Genomic DNA, 20,052 nt, shown 5'->3' on the forward strand with positions numbered 1-20,052 from the left:
ATAGGAGCCCCAAAGAGAAGAGGCCCACGTTTAAGAAATAAAAGAAAAACAGGAAGATGGGACATACATTAGAAGAGTAAATGCAGAATCGAGAAGACTTGCAGGTCTCAGAGTGAAAGCCAGAGAGACAGTCCTTTGCAGAGCCACACTTGCTTGTCTGATCTTCCTGGAAACTTTGAAAGCTAAAAACTCTTCAAGCTCTGGTATACTTTTGCAACCAGGGGCATCTGGAGTAAAACAGCTGTCGCTCTCTTAGTCAGATGATAATGACCCATTTTTACCTCCTGGGTAAACTCACCTCCTTTGATTTCGCGGCTGTCGGCTGTCGTCTAACAATATTTTGTAAACACTCAGGATGCTTTCGCTTGGATTTTGATCTGGTTAATTCAAAGGCTCACAGGGAGCCCAAGAGTCCTTGCATTTAAATCGCAGGACGCTGCTCAGTGATCTCGGTTCCCGGGTTGTCTTAATCAGGGATTCAGGAAGGTAGAAACCAAGAACCTTATCTGTTTTCTTCTCAAGGCCACGTTGGCCCTCCACCGGGCCATCCCCAGATGCGGATGGGCCAGCGGAGGGCAAGATGGGATTCTTTCAGGATCCCTGACTTGGTGGCCATTCCGGGATCCGGGCTGGGGGCCGGGACGGCGTGTCCGAGGCCTTCCTGCTCAGAGCTGGTCCGGAAAGCCCAGTGCGGGCTGAGGGACCCTCCGCGGCGACCTTTGTGTCCACTGGCCAGAGGTTTGGGGGGGAAGGGAAGGCAAATAGCCGTTCTCCCCACCTGTTGGGGGGGTGGGCAGCTAGGTTGGGCCGCTCGCGCCGGGTTTCCAGCGGCCTCCCAGCGGCCCCTCCCAGCCTCGCCTGCGGGGCGGGGTGGGGGGACGGCGAGGGCGGGGCGGGCGGGCCGGGGGAGGTGGGCTTTACTTCGCCGATTGGGGCTCACGGCTGTCACTCCGAAAGGGTGGGGCTTTTCAAAAAAAGACAAATTCGGAAAGCAAAGCCCCCCAGCCGCGCTGGGCACAGCAGCGCTCGGTCTCGGCCGAGCGGGGCCACCGCGCGGGTCCCCGAGCCAGCGGGCGCTCCTCCGCGCGCCGGGGCCGCGTCTCCCCAGCCGGCCGTGCGCTCTGCGCGCCGGGGCCGCGGGCGGGGGCCGGAGCCGGGCGCGCGGGGGCGGCACCGCCAAACTTCGGGCGCGGGCGGCATGGGGACCGTGCGCCCGCGCGCCCCGCGCCACCCCGCGCGCCCGGCCTGTCCGCCGGGGGCCCCCGCGCCGCCGCCGCCGCCCGCGCCCGGGACGCCGCAGCCCCGCCGCCCCGCCGCCCGCGCGCGCTAGCCGGCTCCCGCGCTCCCGAGGCGCCCCTCGCCCGCCAAGCAGGAGAGTCGACCCCGCGCGGACTCGAGCGAGGCGCCCGGCGGGGGCGAGGGGTGGGGTTTGCGGCGCGCGCCGGCCTCGGGGGAGCGAGTCCGGAGCCGCGCGCGGTCGTCGCCCGGCCGGCCATGGGCTGGCGGGCGGAGGGCGCAGGGCCCCGCGGCTGCTCGCGCCCCTAGGCGCGCTCGCCTCGTGCAGCCCGCTCGGCTCCGGCTGGCGACCCGCTGGTCTGCGCCCCGACGGCGCCGGGAGCAGAGGAGCAGCGCTCGGGTCTCCGGGATGTGCCCGTCTGAGATGGGGACGCCGTGGCATCACTGGTCTCCCGTGCTTATCAGCCTGGCCGCCCTGTTCTCCAAAGGTGAGGGACGCCGCCGCCGCCTCTGGCCCGGGACTAACTTTGCCGGGAGTGAGGGTGTGGGAGTGTGCGTGGCTGGGGTGGCTGGGACGGAGGGCGTGGGTGCTGTGTGCGCGTGTGCACGCGCGCGGGCGGCCCCTTTGCAGCAGGTGCCTCCCCGGAAGACTTGGCGGGGAGGCCCTGGGAGAGACTGCCAAGGGACGCGAGCAAAAATAGCCCTGAATCAGGGGAGGGGGCCGTGGAGAACCTGGGAAGGAGCGGTGGGCTCTGGGAGGGCTGGGCTACAGGTCGGGGGAGGGGGCTTGGAAACCCTGAAAGGGCCCTGGAATGTGCATTTGGCTTTCCGGGCCGGCGCCGACCTGGGAGGAGATAATTGCAGAGCACTCCCGTGTATGGGAATGTTTAGTGCCGGGGAGGCTGCTGCCCACAGGGCCCGACGCTTAGCTCGGAGAGTGACCCGAGTTCCCCTGAGACAGCGCCGCCTCACCCCTGCCGCTGTCCCCAGCTGCTGCTCGCGCCCGCTCCCGCACGGGTTCCACGCGGACCTCAAACCCGAACTTGTCCCCTGAGTTATGCCGGTAGGGCCCTGACCTGGAACAGTGAGCAGAGGCATTCCCCGTGTCCCTCCCCCTACCCCCTCCGCCGCCGGCACCCCCAGCCTGTCCCTGGCACAGCCCGGCTGGAAGCTCAGGACGCTAATTCCTTGAAGAGAAATTATGGGATTCATGCAGGAGATGGTAGAAAGTACCAGCATTCTTTCTCCTTATTGATAGGGACTCTATTTGTGCATGGTTCCCTGCCAGCTCGTCCTTCCTACGGGGAAATCTTTGAGGAGGAAAGTGGGGGTTCTTACCAGCCTCCAGTGTGTGCCCCCAAATCCCTGTGAACAGACTTGTCTGATGACATTTTGGAGCTGAGATCTCTCTCAGAAACTTCAAAGCCACTGATGGTGCACAGGGTCTTTTAATCACAGGAATGCTCTTCTGTGACCTCGTCCGGAATCACGGAGGTTACGGTGCAGGGGATCTGATGCTAGAGGAAGACCTTTCCCTGGCAGGGTCGGTGTCACTGTGCTTCTGGAGTCTTCTGGAGCATGTGCTAGTGGGTTCCCGGCTCCTAATTAGCAGGAGCAGTCCCGAGGACCAGAGCCTCTGGGATTTATGGTGTGCACAAGGAAGCAAAGAAAGGGGTGATGGATTCAGTGGATCCAACCCAGGCAGACACGAGGTTTAAAAAACCCCTAATCCTCGCACAGCAGCCCAGCACACTTGCATATTGGCTGGAAAGCATGCTTTTTATTGGTTGTCACTTGATTTTCTAATAGGAACAGGCTTCTCTGTTTTCGTGCTGCAGTAACAAGGTTTTATTAAGAAAGCCACAGAATAGCTTGGTAGCTGTGACCTCACTGTCATGTCTCCTCGGGTAGGCACATAGTTCTGTTACTGATTTCTTTATTAGGCTGAGCAGTGTGGAAGAAAACTGTTATTACTCATGATGCTTGAACTTTTTCAAGTAGAAATCCTGAAAATGTCCTTAAAACAGGGGCCTCTGTGATGTGGAGGTCCCAGCTCGTATGCGATGCTCCCAGCCCGGCATGTGACATATTGTGCGTGTTAAATGTGGAGAGATCTTAACTCAGCCCCACTGTTGGGAAGTGAATCGGTTGTGTGTGGATTTTCGGACAGAGCGAGCTCGGGGCCGAGCCGGGGTCTGTCCCGCGATCCTTCAGGCTGCACCCGAGAGCAGGAAAAAGTTTGACCCTTCTAATGCCGTGGTGCCGTGATTTCTACATGCAGGGATGGTTGCTTCTGTTTCCTCTGCGTTCGCATCCCCTTTCCCTCTAAGATTCTCTGACACTGCCCCCCCCCCGAAAGTTTTAAACCGGCTTGACATCAAGTACGGACTATATTTAAAAGGATTTTCATTGGAAGCCAAATGCACACACATGCGTGCACACACACGCACACACGCAACGGTAATCCAGAGTGCCCAGTTGGTCTGGGGCTGATGGAAAAATTGAGATGATTTCCAAATATTAAATGTCTGCTTCAGCGTCTTACTGTTTTTACTGTGTTGCTTTTGTTCCTTCCAAATAGGAAACCCTGAATGAACAGAAATGCACATTTTAATTCCAGGCTGATTTCCTTGAACTGCACATATGTTTACATTTCATGAGCAGGAAGTGATGGGTCACAGAGCAAACCCACTCTTATATAGATCTTTTGAAAAACAAATAAAAGGAAATCTTCATTGCTTGTACTTCTATCCACAGGGACCTAGAGACGGTATTATGAAATCAGAAAGTTCCTAGCAACACAGTCCTACGGTCCCAGCCTTTTCTGGAGAATGGCCTTAATGTCACATTGCCAGAGAGCTTGTCTTCTGTGTAGGGTCTAGTCTTGTCGGGAACCTTAATTTTTTTGATGTAAAAAAAATTTTTTTTAAAGATTTTATTGAGAGAGAGGAGAGAGAGAGAGTGAAAGTGCAAGGCTAAGGGGGAGGGGCAGAGGGAGAAGCAGATTCCCCCCACTCAGTGGGGAGCCCAACATGGGGGCTCGATCCCAGGACCCCAGACTGACCTGAGCTGAAGGCAGATGCCCCCCGGGCACCCCTCTTGTTGGGAACTTGGTGTCGAGCAGAACTGGGCCAGCCTGCAGATGGGTTTTTAGGCATTGCTGTTCGTTTTGGAGGGAAGGGCGGGAGGATGGGAAGTGGGGGCTGGCGAGGCAGACGGATAAGAATGCTGGACGTGGGCAGAGAGCAGGCAGGGCAGTCTTCATGCACAAGGTCAAGAAGGTTGTCACCCTGAGGCTGTTTGTCATGACCTTTGCCTGTATCCTGCATAGTTAGCTCTGCAAATGCCAGTGAGGAGTGGGTCCTCAGAGCCCCCGGGGGTCCCGGGAGAGGAGCTGTTGCACCTAGAAGGACCCTGTCTCACGGCTGTGCTGGAAAGTGCTCTGCCTGCACCCGGCCAAAGATGGCGAAGTTCTGAGCTGTGGCTTTTTTAGCGTATCTTCCTGCCGAGTGTGTTTCTGTGTGTCTGGCTTCCATTAAGGTCAGAAGAGAAGGTGGCAGGGCTCCAGCTCTCTGGAGGGTATATGTCCAGGGAAAGTCTGGTACAGCTCTGGACTAGAAGGAGCTTGGGTTTTCGGGGGTACCTTGTCCAGGCTTTCCGGGAGCGGGGGGTATCTAGGAGGGAGCTCGTTGGTGTGTGTGAGAGACAGAGAGACAGAGAGAGTAAGGGAGACTTTATTGCTTACATTTCAACAGTGTCACCATGAAAGAGCTAGGGAACAAGGGTGTCATTAACTTTCATTTTCTCTGAATAAAGCTAAATAACACATACAATTTCATAAAAGATTCTTCTATGCATTGAAAGATAGAATTCCAAGGATGAGGATCTGTTTAATTCAGTTCCATTCTGAAAACTGAGAAAAAATGAAAAAACTCCCAAAATACCCGGTTGCAGAAGCTTATACTACCTTTATTTCTGTCTCATCTATCCATTTAGCTACTCATTCACTTATTCAGTCATCCATCCATCCATCCTTTTGTTCATCAGTCTGTCCATCCATCCATTCACCCACCCCCCCATCTGCCCATCTATCAATCCATCCATCCTTCCATCCCTCCATCCTTCTATCCATCCATCCATCCTTCCATCCATCCACCCACCCCCTATCTGTCTGTCCATTCCTCCACCCATCCATCCTTCTGTCCATCCATCCGTCCATCCATCTTTCCTTCCATCCATCCATCCATCCATCCACAAATTACCATATATATGGTGGCTTAAAGCAACAGAAACTTATTCTCTCATGGTTCTGGAGGCCAGAAGTCCACAATCAGTCTCCCTGGGCTGAAATCAAGGTGTCAGCAGAAGGTTCCGGGGAGCATCGTGTTTCACCTCTTCCAGGTTCTGGTGGCCAGCTGCCTGCAGACCTCGCATCCTGGAGGCATCCCTACCATCGTGCAGGCTGGCGGCTTCTGGTCTCTCTGCTCTGTCCTCACATCATTATCTGCTCCCCCACCACCTCCCTTTATTTTTAAAAAAATTTTAAAGAAGATTTTATTTATTTATTTGACAGAGACACAGCAAGAGAGGGAACTCAAGCAGGGGGAGTGGGAGAGGGAGAAGCAGGCTTCCCGCTGAGCAGGGAGCCTGATGCAGGGCTCAATCCCACAACTCTGGGATCATGACCTGAGCTGAAGGCAGACACTTAATGGCTGAGCCACCCAGGCTCCCTCACCGCTTCCCTTTAGAAGGACCCTCTCACACTGAGGGACCACACCATCTTCCTTCTTACTCAATCACATCTGCAAAGATCCCTTTCCTTTATTCCCCCCCCCAAATAAGGTGACATTTGGAGGTTCAAGGGATTTAGTCATCATTATCTTTTGTGTGTCCATTTTCCAACCTGTTATGGGGGTGACATCCTAAAATTATATTGAAACTATACGTCTCCTGTTCTAAGTTCCTCTAGGGGCCACACTGTATTTTTCTATCTGGCTTCCATTTCTCTCCAGCACGTAGTATGCTCCTTTGGACATAGCAAGAGCTCAATCAATTTTCAAGCATGCTTAAGACCACGGAATACCGCTAAGAGAACCTTGGCCCAGTGGTAAAACGATTTGATGCTGTTTTCCTCCTGGTGGTTCAACGTGCTCTAGGATATACCTTGGTCAGTCACAACAGCTAATCTCTTGAGTAATTACTGGATTATTCAGACACTGTGCTGAGTGATTTATGAAGATGATTTTTGGGGGGAATTTTCAGATGAACCTAACTGGGTAGAGTTTGTTAAAAAGCCCATCTTACAGATGCAGAAAGTGAGGCTCAGAGAGTATCGAACTTGTCGGAGATCTCCTACCCGGAAAGCGGCAGCATCTGAGTTCTGATGCGCGCTCGCCGTTAGCCCATCTGCGTTCTGCCTGTGGTTCTACGTAATCGCTCAAAATGAATCCGTTCCTGCGTGGGGCCATGCTTCCTGACCGGTGAAGGCGGAGAGCCTTCCATCTGAACCTCATGTGTGGTTGGCGCTCCACACAACACAAGGGTTGGGCCACTGGCCCCCCACCCTGCATAGTAAAAAGTCCACTTGTAACTTCGACTCCCTCAAATGTCACTGCAGGTAGCCCAATGTGAACCCATCACGTACACGGTCAATCAGCACATGTCACCAATGTCGTATGTATTACTTGCCGTGTTCTCACGACAGTCAGCTGGAGAATGGAAAGTAGTATTGACGAAACCATGGGAAAATACATTTTCAGTACAAGACTGTATTTATTGAAAAAAATGCACCTATAAATTCAAACCCGTGTTGGGCAAATGGGTAAAGGAACATCCTGTTCTTTAATTTCCTCCGCCTTATTTTTTCCAGCCACGATCGGGAACAGTCCCTAAGAGGGGATATGCATTTGCAGAAACAGGCAGTCACAGAGTTTTTAGCTCTTAGTGACATCGCGTTCTTTTATGCGTGTGAGAAACAGTAAGTTTTCAGGTTGATGGAGCATGGCTGCGCCGGTCACCAAGTGAAGAAGGTGACAGTCAGCTGTCCTTGGCGTCCTTGTGTTTGTAGATGTTCCTCGTGGGGAGAGCCATCCCGGCAGGCGGACGACGCTTGGGTACACTCTCCTAGGACGCGGCGGCTATGAGAGATGTTGATTTGATCTCGTGGATTATCCCACCTGCCCCGTTTCCAGGTCCTTCCTCAACCTAGACAGTATTTTTCATGGGGGGCGAAGGGAGGAGAGTGTAGAGTGAGCTTCGACGCTGCTGTGCTTGTGAGATGCTCCAAGTCACTTTGCTCCAGGTTGAAGGAGACAATGAGAGATTTTCCCAGATGGATTGGAGGGTCCTCGAGGGGTCCCCCGGGGGAGGGAGATACAGACGAAATGTTTTGGCACGGGGAACAGGCAGGGTGCTCCAGAGAGCTGCTGGGAGCCACGGAATGTTTCCGGATCGGCCGAGTGGGGCAGATGTGGCTGGTGAGGGGTGGGGGTCAGTGGCACGGGTGACCCTGGGGGGCCCTGAGGTCGAGACCGTGGAGGTGTAGCCGTGGTCCTCATGGACGGACCGCAGGAGGCCAGATGCCATGTAGACACATGACAGAGTCTCTAGGGGAAATGAGCCCTTCCAGAACTTAGACGTGGTCCTGGAATCATGGGAACAGGGCAATGTTGACAGAGCCTCTGTCTGGCTGCCGGTAGAAATGAGGGCTCCAAAGAGGAATGAAGTCCCATGAAGCAGAGATGCAGAAATGTGCGTTCTGGCCCCCCGAGGCTGGGGACTGCGGTTGGCACTCTCTCAGCAACCACCCTGCGCCCGCCCATGAACATGATGAGGAACATGTGTGGGGCACCTGGGTTTGGTGATCTGTTCGATGGTGGCAGATTGGTGGGGGTGGGGGTGGTCAGCCTGGAGCACAGTCTGCGGGGTCTGGCCCCAGGGCTCCAAGCCAGTCCTTCCCAGGTGAGTGTTTGTATCCCAGGCTGGCTGGGAAAGCAGGCGCGATGCTCGTTCTCGCCGGAGAGGGGCAGGTGCCCAGCACTGCCGTCCGAACATGTCCCGAGGTGGGAGCCATCTAACATGCGGGGAAGGTGGGATGCCTGCTGCACGCTGACCCCAGGGCCCCCCGCAGACACCGGCCCGGGAGATGCAGCAGACAGGAGCTCGGGAGCAGCTTGTGGGAGAAGGCTCGGGGTTCCTGGGACGACCAGCTTAATGTGGAGTGGCAGAGTGGAGAGGGGTTTTAAGGATTTTTGTCCATCCTTTTCCTAACTGCCTTTTCTAAGAGCTGCTTCTTAAATCTCGGTACCCGTTTCGGGGAGGGGGTGGGAGCGGTGTTTATCCTGAGAAGTGGTTTGGACTTTATCTTGTGAACACCGTGAATTTTGTCAGTGAGTTTCTAAGTGTTTCTCTCTGCTTTAACGCCTAGGACTCTCTGAGCCAGATTTGCTTTCATAAGTGTAGGAACTTACGAGATGCCTCTTACTCATCAGCCTTATCCTTGGCCTTACCTTCTTTGCCTGCCATGGTCTTTTCTTCCTGTCTGCCTCCGTGCCTGCTTCTTCTGTCCTGCAGCACTGCTGTTTTGTAACCTACTTCAGATTAATTTTGCAGGGAAGAAGAGGTAAAAATAAACAATCTCGGGACGCCTGGGTGGCTCAGTTGGTTAAGCAGCTGCCTTCGGCTCAGGTCATGATCCCAGCGTCCTGGGATCGAGTCCCACATCGGGCTCCTTGCTCATCGGGGAACCTGCTTCTCCCTCTGCCTCTGCCTGCCATTCTGTCTGCCTGTGCTTGCTCTCTCTCCCTCTCTCTCTCTGACAAATAAATAAATAAAATCTTTAAAAAAAAATAAAAAAAATAAACAATCTCTCTACCCAAGGACGAGGGTCTCCCATTTTGCTGTGTCCCATTCTTCTTGTTTCCTGTGGATTGTTTAAATTGTCGCGTTCATACTGTAGATGGTCCATGTGATTTGGGTTCCGGACTTTCTGAGCTTGTATGTTTATCCAAATATTTCCTCATGTTTTAAAAACCTACTACGAATGTATTTTTAATGTTGGTGTCATAGCTTAAAGGTTTTAGCTCTTGTGGAGCATTACGTAGTTAAGGTTTCCGCTATTATAAGGAAGTAATTACTTCTGTGCGTAATGTTTGCTTTGAGTTACGTTCTTAGACAGACTCATGGTTGTTTAATTACCAGGCCAAAGAGTAGGGTAGACGTTTTGCTGCCACACTCTTTCCTGGAAGGGCTGTACCTTTTTGTACACGTCCAAGCAACGTGTGGGAACACTGGTTCCCTGGAACACTGATGCCCTTGGTGACAGCAGGTGTCAGCATCTGTGGTACCTCACGACCTTTGCTGAGTGTCTCCGTGTCCCTGGAGACTCCGTGACCAGACCCGAAGCTCGGTCTGTTCTCCCCCGAAGTGTGATCCAGCACCGTGAGTGGCTTTGCCTCTTGGAGGCTGAGGGTTTGGAGTGGGTGAGGTGACAAAGTCTGTGGCCAGAGGAGAAGATCTGAAATTGGTCCTGGGAGGCAAGGGAGGACCTCAGTGGGCAGGTGACGTGGACATGGAGACACCGGGGGTTCAGGCCAGGAGGGACAAAGACGACGTGTCTAAGAACGGGGTGGGGAGGAGGCTGTTTAGTTGGTGGGGAAGAGGAGGTCCCCTCTGGGACACACCATTCTGGAATCAGCACCACAGAGGGGAATCAGAGCACAGCTGGCTGTTCTAGTTTGGAACCCGTGGTTCTGTGACTGATGGGCTCAGGGATACCCTTGCTACCTGTCCACAGCATTAAATGTTCCAGTTCAGCCTTCGATCTGCCTAGTTCTGATTTATAACCAGCAAGGTGCGTCACCGGCCCTGGGCATGGAGGGCCGTTGTTTATCTAACGGCGAGATAGATTCCAAAGGCACAGAAACAAGCATGAGATTGACTCTGCCCTCGTGGGGTTGTAGTTCGGTGTGGGAAACGGTCCTAATCCTGTTCTGGTCTGGCGCCCACCTTCGGGGCCCCGGGGTCCCAGGGGCTGTGTGCTGCCGCGCCCCAGGGCTACCCCGAGACGCGAACACCTGCACCTGAGCCAGCCCTGGAACCCAGCACCGAGAGATGCCTGCCCGTCTGCTTACGAGGACTCCAGCCTCTTCAGCTCAGGAAGGCACCTCCGACGGGGTCTGGAATCGGTGATACACGTTCTTGTCTTTGGTATCCGGACAGATTCTCATCTTGTTAGAATCAGGGCGTGACACCGTGGACCTTGCAGGAGTCCTGTCAGAGCGTCTCACCTTTGTTCTTTGTCTCTTTCCAGAAGGACCCTTCCCGGGCGTCTTGGGCATTCCCGGCCACAGTGTTGGTAAAGTGCTCACAAATGGCCGATTTGCTTTTGTTTTTTCTGGGCGATCCCCCTGCCTTCTATGGTTTTGAAAGTATTTCTGGGGTATCTCAGAGCAGTAGGCCTCGGAAGGAGGAACGGTTCCATTTTATCGCCCCAAACACCTCTAGATCACTCTAGATCTCTCTGGAACGCCTCTAGATCGCTGTGCTTGGGCAGCACGTAACAGATGCTGTAAAGGACGAAATCAAAGCAAGTCTTCAGCTAGGAGACCCCCCTGCAGCTCCCCCCCCCCCGCCCGCCTGAATGTAAAGCACAGAGTAAGACCGTCTCCAGGAAGCTATGCATTGACTGGGGACGTTCCACCCAAGTTCTATTAATTTAAAGAAACACTTTGTAGCAATAAATAATAAGGCATGCTTTGGTTGCAGACTCAAAAAAGAAAATCAGAGGTGGCCCACGGGGTACCTTACTGAGGCTAGAACAGCTCCGGTACAGGCATAAGCAAGGGGCTATCTCTCAGGAGCTTCTCATGAGAAAGGTTTGTTTCTCATCCACTGAGACCCTAGCCGACCCACGTCCACCTTGCTGAGCCGTTGGGAGCACACGGCCCCCAAGGTCATTGCAGAAAGGGGGAGAGAGGGCCAGGGTATCATGTGGGACACATTTATTTATTTACTTGATTAATTAATTTTTAAAAGATTTTATTGATTTATTTGTCAGAGAAAGGAGAGAGAGCACAAGCGGGGCGGGCAGCAGGCAGAAGGAGAAGCAGACTCCCTGCTGAGCAGGGAGCCCGATGAGGGATTCGATTCCAGGACTCTGGGATCAGGACTCAAGCTGAAGGCAGACACTTAATTGACTGAGCGACCCTGGCATCCCTGGGATGCATTTAAAGTCCAGATTTGGAACCGGCTTCATGGCTTATGCCCATATCCCATTGACCAGCCCTTATAAACATGAAAGTGCAGAGCAGCATATATGTGTTTGGTAAACACTCACGGTCTCTGCCAGAAGGGAGAAGGAAACATACTGGCTCATGTAACCGAAATTCTGTGGTCATGCTGGTATTAGGTAAGGCTTGATCCAGGTGCTTAGGGGATGCCAGATGGACCTAGAGTCTCTCTGCTCCTCTTTAACTGTATTGCTTGTATTAGAGACAGTGCTCCTTACGTAGGCAAGATGCTTCCCAGCTCAGAATTATGTCTCCTTACTTGAAATCCACTGAAAAGAAATCATTTCTGTTAATAGTTCCATCAAAGTTCTGGACCTGCTCTGGATAGGCCACCTTTCTCCATGAGTCTCCCTGGATCATGGGCTGTGCCCAGGAGGATGGGATAGGTGCAGGCTGATGGCTCAGGCTGTGGCAGTGAGCTCCCCCTTTGGAGCCTCAAGTGGGAATCCACCCAGATCACCTGGTACCATTTTAAAAATATTTTTATTTATTTATTTATTTGGTAGAGAGAGAGAGATAGAATGAGAGAAAGAGAGCATGAGAAGGGAGAGGGTCAAAGGAAGAAGCAGACTCCCTGCCGAGCAGGGAGCCCGATGCAGGACTCAATCCCAGGGCTCCAGAATCATGTCCTGAGCCAAAGGCAGTCGCTTAACCAACTGAGCCACCCAGGCGCCCCGTACCATTTTAAATACTGTTACCCAAAAGGGGTCATGGATGCCAGGCGTTCACCATAAGAACAATGTTCCATTCTCTGAGTTGTAATTCTAAACCTGCTGTGAAAATATTCCCAAGTTCTCTAATATTTAACCTTAAAGGGTGTTTTGTATTCCTGCTCAGGTGACAGCTCTCAATGTTGAAGTTACTTCTCAGAGAAGTTACTCTATCCTTCCAGTGTTTCAATGTAATGTAAGCTTTTGTTTCCCATGGTTATAATTTTTCAGAGTCCCTAATTAGATGTAAAAACTATGCACAATGGAAATTACTGCTGTGGTTAAATATTTGCATTATGTGCTGTTAAAAGCAAGCATCAAAACACACAATTGCTTGTTTTACAAGCATTCAATGTTTTGAAATGTGAGGTCCCTGAAAACCCTGGGAATTCTGTTGGAAGGGAGAGAGCTACTCGGATCACATCAGTTACATTTTCAGGGGAGCAGTGTCAGCATGAGGAGGGGAATGGGACTTTGACCAGGACCCGGGTGATGCACGGCTCAGCCTGTCCCCCGTCCCACCCGTCCCCACCAGGTGAGCCTTCTGCTTGATTTCTGGGCTTCCGGCTTCACCTTAGGGAATCAGGTCATTCAAAGAAGTGTAACTTGCAAACAACGATTTCCGAGGTGTCTTGAATTATAGATATCCCAGTGTTTTCATTTGGGGAAAAAAAAAAAAAGGTTGTAGGGTATATTTGGGTCAGATATCTCCTTTTCCTCTTTTACAGTAATTTTCCTGGAATTGTTTTGGATGCAGTAAAGAGATTTTTGATGGGGAGAGGACAGGGTTACTATTCCTTTACAAGTTAAATCGAAAAGCAGGCCTCATGAAACTATAGGGTATAAAACAAAGAAAGAGGGTGCATTATGTCTTCAACAGATAGAGAAGCCCAGGCTGGCCATCCCTTTCCTTATGTACTTAATTATGTCAGGGCAGTGGTGGACTGTGGCTGCTGTCATGATATCAGTATTTTGAAATTGGGAGACTGTCATCAAGATGTGGATTTTCCTGCTCCTGTTGATGGATGAACAACACTGATATTTCTTCGAGGCGACGGGTGGGCGGGGGTCCTGAAACCCTGGTTGTGGGCTAAAACCATGTTTCATGGGGCTGAGCTCTGTGGCCATCAGAGGTGGGGAATTGTGGACAGCAGTGCCCACGTTCCTTGAAGTGTGAAGACATTCCCTCATTTAGGTGATCTCCCTGTGCCCTGGCAGCCGACGGAGAGTGTCCTGTGGTGTGACCATTAGCTTGAATTTCGGGGAACCGAATGGTTTTATGTAAGGCGTTGTATTGACTTTGTTTGTTGGGAGCCGCATCCTGGAAGCAGGATGTGTGTGTGGAGGTGTGAGGCAGAGACCTTCAGAGACAAATTTACTGGGGGTGTTCGAAAGCTTAGGAGTGTGCCAATCCTTAACCTCTTGTACAATCGCTTTTCAACGTAAACGTTTTTTGAGTATAGGTGACAAGGAACGTTCTGTTAAAGTGTACCATTCACTCCTTGACTTGTTCTCTCTAAATACATAGTTAGGCCACTCATCTTGTCTGTCTGGCTGCCTCTCTCTCTCTTTCTCTCACCTTTGATTTCACGATGGAGAGGTACCCCTCCATCTACTGTCTTCCTGTAATTGGCTTCCCGTAGGCGTTCAAACCTCACTGTCGCACAGGTGCAATCAGACAGGTCCTTTGATCAACACAGTGGAACAGGGGCGCCTGGGTGGCTCAGTCCTTAAGCGTCTGCCTTCGGCTCAGGTCATGATCCCAGGATCCTGGGTTCGAGCCCCATGTTGGGCTCCCTGCTCTACAGGAAGCCTGCTTCCCCCCTCCCACTTCCCATGCTTGTTGTGTTCCCTCTCTTGCTGTCTCTCTCCGTCAAATAAAATCCTGGGGGAAAAAAAAAAGACAGCGGGACACCCCCCCCACCACCACCCCATAGCTCATTAAGAGAAGCGCATTCATAAGACAGAATTGCTTTTTGTTAAAAATATTATTTATGAAAATAGGAGGCATTTATGTTGTTTTGCTTATGCGACATTCATAATTGTAATAATGCCAACTTGAAGACATTTCTGAGTTCTGCGAATCTTACAGGAAGAAGAAGCAAAAAAGTTCATGTTCCTTGCGTACCCACAAATATTTTTGTTGTAAGAAGGTTTAGTGGGAGAATAGATACGTTATTTTCAAGACGATGCCCTATTACCTTAGGATACAGTTCTCGGAGAGAACGGGAACGGAAATAGGGCATTCAGGAGAAAGAGGAACAAGGGCACATTTCTGGTGGTTAATGGGGCCTGTTTCTGGATTTTATAAATGGATGGTGGTGGGTGTCAAGTCATTCTGTTATTTATATTTCAATGGATATATTTAAGAGAGTGATGTAACAGTTTCATTTTAAATGTCAAGATTTACAATACACTAGAAACTTTGTCCTTAGCAACTGTTGAAACTCTGATGGGAAACAATAGATACCAGTTTTTAAATGTGCAAGTGGGTACATCGTTTGAGAAGGTTTCTCTTAGGAATTTCAGGAGAAATGCTCTTGGAAGACCCTTGGTTTAGAACAAGAGCTCTCAGGCCGGGCTCCACGTGCAAGTCAGCTGTCCACATCCTGCTGCCCAAGTCACACCTTGGACCAGGGGTGCCAGAGTAGCCTGGGATCAGACTGGGGTCAGACTGGGGTCAGACTGGGCGCCGGGAGTTTTGAAAGCCCCCTACCCCCCCACTCCGGGGACTCTGATGTGATGTCAAGGCTGAGCGCCATGAAGCAAAGCCATCAACGGAGGGCATCTGTCTGCGTGGAGATAAACCAGTGATTCTGAATCCGGGATGCATGCCCATCAGAATCTCGCGGGAAGGTATTTTTGGGAAGTCGTGAATGTCAGGTTAATTGAGGTAAATTTGCACAGAGTACGAGTCACCTTTTTACGATACAATGTTGTAAAAATGAAGATGTAGAATATTTCCATCATCCCCTCAAATTTTCTTTTACCCTTCATAGCTGGCCCTTCTTTCTGCCCTCATCCCCCAGCAGCCACGGATTTATAGTTGTGCTTTTTCCAGAATGTTCTGTAAATGGTATCATACACCATGCAGCCTTTTGGGTCAGGCTTCCTTCACTTAACAGTATGCCCGCGATATTCTCCCAGAACGTGGGCTATATCAGGAGCTCACTTTCCGTTACTGAGGAGGGTATTAGAGTAGGACGAACCAGAGTGTGTTTTTCCCTTTGCCAGATGAAAGACACCAGATTTGCTAATAGTTTTGGGTGTTACGTGTAAATCCACTCTACGTATTTGTGCACAGGTTTTGGTGTGAATGCATGCTTCCATTTCTTTGCAGGCAAACAACTGGGGATAAGACGGCTGGGTCACGTGCCGAGTGCATGTTTAACGTGATAAACTGTCAGTCTGTTTTGCAAAAACAGCTGAACCGTTTGGCGTTTATACTGGTGATGTATAAATTTCCAACAGTTCCACACCCTTGCCAACACTTGGTATTTTCACGCTGTGATGTTATTTTAGCTATTCTAATACGTGTGTAATGGTATTTCATGGTGGTTTTCATTTGCATTTCCCTAATTACTAATGATGTTGAACAGTTTTTAGTGGCTTATTTGCCATCTGTGTGTCTTCTTTGGTAAAGTATCGTTTCAAATCCTTTGCTGTTTTAAAACGGGCAACTAATGTGGGCTGTCTTATTCCGTTTTGAAGATTATTTTATATGGCTTGGGTACACATCTCTTATCATGTGTGTGATTCGAAAATAGTTGTGGTTTTTTGGTGGTTTTTTTTTTTTTTTTGGTCTCTGGTATGTCATTTCATCCTTTTAAGAGGTCTTTGGCACAGCAAAGAAAAAATATTTTGAAGTCCGATTTCCCTTCGTCTTTTATGGAATTGCTTTCATTCTTATATCTTAGAAACTTTTGCCAAACAAGGAGTCACAAAACATGTTCTTTTAGAAATCTAATAGGTTTGGGCTTTCCACTGAGGTCTGTTTTGGGGTCAGTTTTGGTGTTGGGATAATGACACCACAACAGTTTCAGTTTATTTGCATATAAATGTCCTGTTGTTCCAAGATGGTGTGTTGTAAAGACTGTTAACTTCCTAAGTTGGTTTTCTGTTTTTGTGAGGGCCATTGGACTGTAAGCAGAAGGCACATTCTGGGCTCTCAGCTTTGTTCCCCTGACGCGTGTGTGTATTTCTTCACCAATACTGCCCTGTCTTGATGACGTTCTTTATAATGAATCATGAAATCAGGTCACGTGAATCCTCCATATGTTTTGGCTGTTCTAGTTTCTTTGACTTGCAATATATATTTTGGAAATAACTTGTCTGTTTCTTAAACAACAACAACAAAATTTCCTGCTGGGATTTTGGTTGGGCTTGCGTTGTATCAGCAGATAATATACCTTTGAAATAATGAGAACTGGGACGCCTGGGTGGCTCAGTTGGTTAAGCAGCTGCCTTTGGCTCAGGTCATGATCCCAGCGTCCTGGGATCGAGTCCCACATCGGGCTCCTTGCTTGGCAGGGAGCCTGCTTCTCCCTCTGCCTCTGCCTGCCACTCTGCCTGTGCTCACTCTCGCTTCTCTCTCTATGACAAATAAATAAATAAAATCTTAAAAAAAAAAAAAAAGAAATAATGAGAACTGAGACCTCTGATCCATGAACATGGTACATCTGTTTCTTTAGGTTTTCTTTGATGTGTATCATCACTGTGTTATTTTTAGCATACAGGGGCTGCACATAACTTAGATTTGCTCCAAAGTGTTCCATGTTTTGGGGTGTTATTGTGAATATTCTTTTTAAGATTTGAATGTACAGTCTTTATTGCAATTCTATAGGAACACAGTTGATTTTGTTACAGACCTTGTATCCTAAACTAATTTATTTCAGTAGCTGGTTTTTTTTTTTCTTTTTCTTTTTTCTTTTTGTAGACTCTTGGGGAATATTTCACACAGTCAGTCATGCCATTTGCAAATACAGTTTTAGGGTCTTCTTTTTGATCTCTAGGCCTTTCTCCCCTTCCCTTTGCACTGGCCAGAAGCCCTAGGATGATGCTGAATAAGTGTGGGGATAGCTCCCATCCTTGCCTGGCTTCCAGTTTTACATCATTAACTATGACATTGTGGGTTTCTTGTAGGTGCTTCTTATGAAGATGAGGAAGTTCTGCTCTATTCCTCATGTGTTGAGGACTTATCATAAATGGATATTGAACTTTGTCCAGTCCTTTTATTACTGCCATGATTGTGTGATGTTTCTTAATTAGCCTGTTGATATCATAGAGGATGTTGATTTTCAGATACTGAATCACCTGTATTCCTTGCACTAACCCAACTTAGTTGCAGTATGATTTTTTTTATTGCTGTATTGGGTTTTCTAATATTTTGTTGAGGGCTTGTGTCTAAGGTATATTATATTACATTACTGTATATAGTATAATGTAATATATATATAAATATAAATAATAAATAAGTAATAATAAATATTAACAATAAATAAATATATATTTTATTTATATATATATATTTTTAATTTTATTTTTTTACATATTGCTTTTGACTAGTTTTGGTGTCCGAGTCATGCTGGTGTCACAGAATGAGGTGTGGAGTGTTCCCACCTGCTCTTTTTTTTTTTGGGAGAGACCGTATAAATTCAATGTCAGCACTTCTTTACATACTCAGTTTAAATAATCTGGTGAAACCACCTGGGTCTGGAGGTTTTTTTTGTTTTTTTTTTTTAAGATTTATTTTTATTTATTTATTTAAAGATTTTATTCATTTACTTGACAGACAGATCACAAGTAGACAGAGAGGCAGGCAGAGAGAGAGAGGAGGAAGCAGGCTCCCTGCTGAGCAGAGAGCCCGACGCGGGGCTCCATCCCAGGACCCCGGAACCATGACCTGAGCTGAAGGCAGAGGCTTTAACCCACTGAGCCACCCAGGTGCCCCAAGATTTTTATTTATTTGACAGAGAGAGCTCACAAGTAGGCAGAGGGCAGGCAGAGAGAGAGGAGGAAGCAGGCTCCCCGCTGAGCAGAGAGCCCAATGTGGGGCTCCATCCCAGGACCCTGGGATCATGACCTGAGCCAAAGGCAGAGGCTTTAACCCACTGAGCCACCCAGGCACCCCTCTGGAGGTTTTTTTTAAGCTTTTAAATTGCAAATTTCATTTAGTGGGTTTAGGACTATTCACATTATTTTATATGGAGTATTTTTAGTTTATGTTTTTTTGATGTGTTCGTCCATGTATCTAAATTGTCAGATTTATGGAAATAATGTTCGTTGTATTGCTTTATCCACTTTATCATGACTGTGAGGTCTGTAGTGATGTCCCCATATTTCATTGTTGTGATAGTGGTATGTTTCTTTTCTCTCTTTGTTCTTGGTCAGTTTTGGTAAAGTTTCATCAATATATCTTTTCAAAGAACTAGCTTTCACTTTTCATTTATTTTTCTCTCTCTTTTTCATTTTAATTTCTATGCTAATTTTTATGATTTGTTCTGTAGCTTTGGTTTTAATTTTTTCCTTTTTTAAAAATCTAGTTTCTTCCCATGGAAGCTTAGATTATTTTTTGAGACATTTCTTCTTTTTCTGATAAAAGCACCTAATGCTATAAATTTTTCTCTGGGCACTGTTTTAGCTGCGTCCCTCAAACTTTCATGGTATGTGTTTATTTTCATGTAATTTACAACTATTTCTCTTAATTTCTCTTGTGACTTCCTTTTTGACCCATGTGTTATTTAGATATTTGTTGTTTATTTCTGAAATATTTGAGGATTTTCCAGATACCTTTTTTTTTTCTTTTCTTTTTTTTTTTTTAAATTTTAGTTTTTATAAACATATATTTTTATCCCCAGGGGTACAGGTCTGCGAATTGCCAGGTTTACACACTTCACAGCACTCACCATAGCACATACCCTCCCCAATATCCATAACCCCACCCCCCTCTCCCAAACCCCCTCCCCCCATCAACCCTCAGTTTGTTTTGTGAGATTAAGAGTCACTTATGGTTTGTCTCCCTCCCAATCCCATCTTGTTACATTTATTCTTCTCCTACCCCCTTAACCCCCCATGTTGCATCTCCTCTCCCTCATATCAGGGAGATCATATGATAGTTGTCTTTCTCTGATTGACTTATTTCGCTAAGCATGATACCCTCTAGTTCCATCCACGTCGCAAATGGCAAGATTTCATTTCTTTTGATGGCTGCATAGTATTCCATTGTGTATATATACCACGTCTTCTTTATCCATTCGTCTGTTGATGGACATCTAGGTTCTTTCCATAGTTTGGCTATTATAGACATTGCTGCTATAAACATTCGGGTGCACGTGCCCCTTCGGATCACTACGTTTGTATCTTTAGGGTAAATACCCAGCAGTGCAATTGCTGGGTCATAGGGTAGTTCTATTTTCAACATTTTGAGGAACCTCCATGCTGTTTTCCAGAGCGGTTGCACCAGCTTGCATTCCCACCAACAGTGTAGGAGGGTTCCCCTTTCTCCGCATTCTCGCCAGCATCTGTCATTTTCTGACTTGTTAATTTTAGCCATTCTGACTGGTGTGAGGTGATATCTCAGTGTGGTTTTGATTTGTATTTCCCTGATGCTGAGTGATATGGAGCACTTTTTCATGTGTCTGTTGGCCATCTGGATGTCTTCTTTGCAGAAATGTCTGTTCATGTCCTCTGCCCATTTCTTGATTGGATTATTTGTTCTTTGGGTGTTGAGTTTGCTAAGTTCTTTATAGATTTTGGACACTAGCCCTTTATCTGATATGTCACTTGCAAATATCTTCTCCCATTCTGTCAGTTGTCTT

General features: G+C 48.7%; 1 protein-coding gene across 1 annotated transcript in view; it reads left to right on the forward strand.

Moving 5' to 3' along the window:
• The first annotated feature begins 1,502 nt into the window (after positions 1-1,502).
• The window catches only part of TMEM132D (transmembrane protein 132D), a 603,276-nt gene continuing 584,726 nt past the window's right edge, over positions 1,503-20,052 (forward strand). The window contains exon 1 of the mRNA XM_047698327.1: positions 1,503-1,724. Within this exon, the coding sequence (XP_047554283.1) occupies positions 1,646-1,724 (79 nt within the window). The 5' untranslated portion in view covers positions 1,503-1,645. The remainder of the gene's footprint in view (positions 1,725-20,052) is intronic.

Source organism: Lutra lutra, chromosome 12, assembly GCF_902655055.1.
Source record: "Lutra lutra chromosome 12, mLutLut1.2, whole genome shotgun sequence".
Taxonomy (NCBI): Eukaryota; Metazoa; Chordata; class Mammalia; order Carnivora; family Mustelidae; genus Lutra; species Lutra lutra.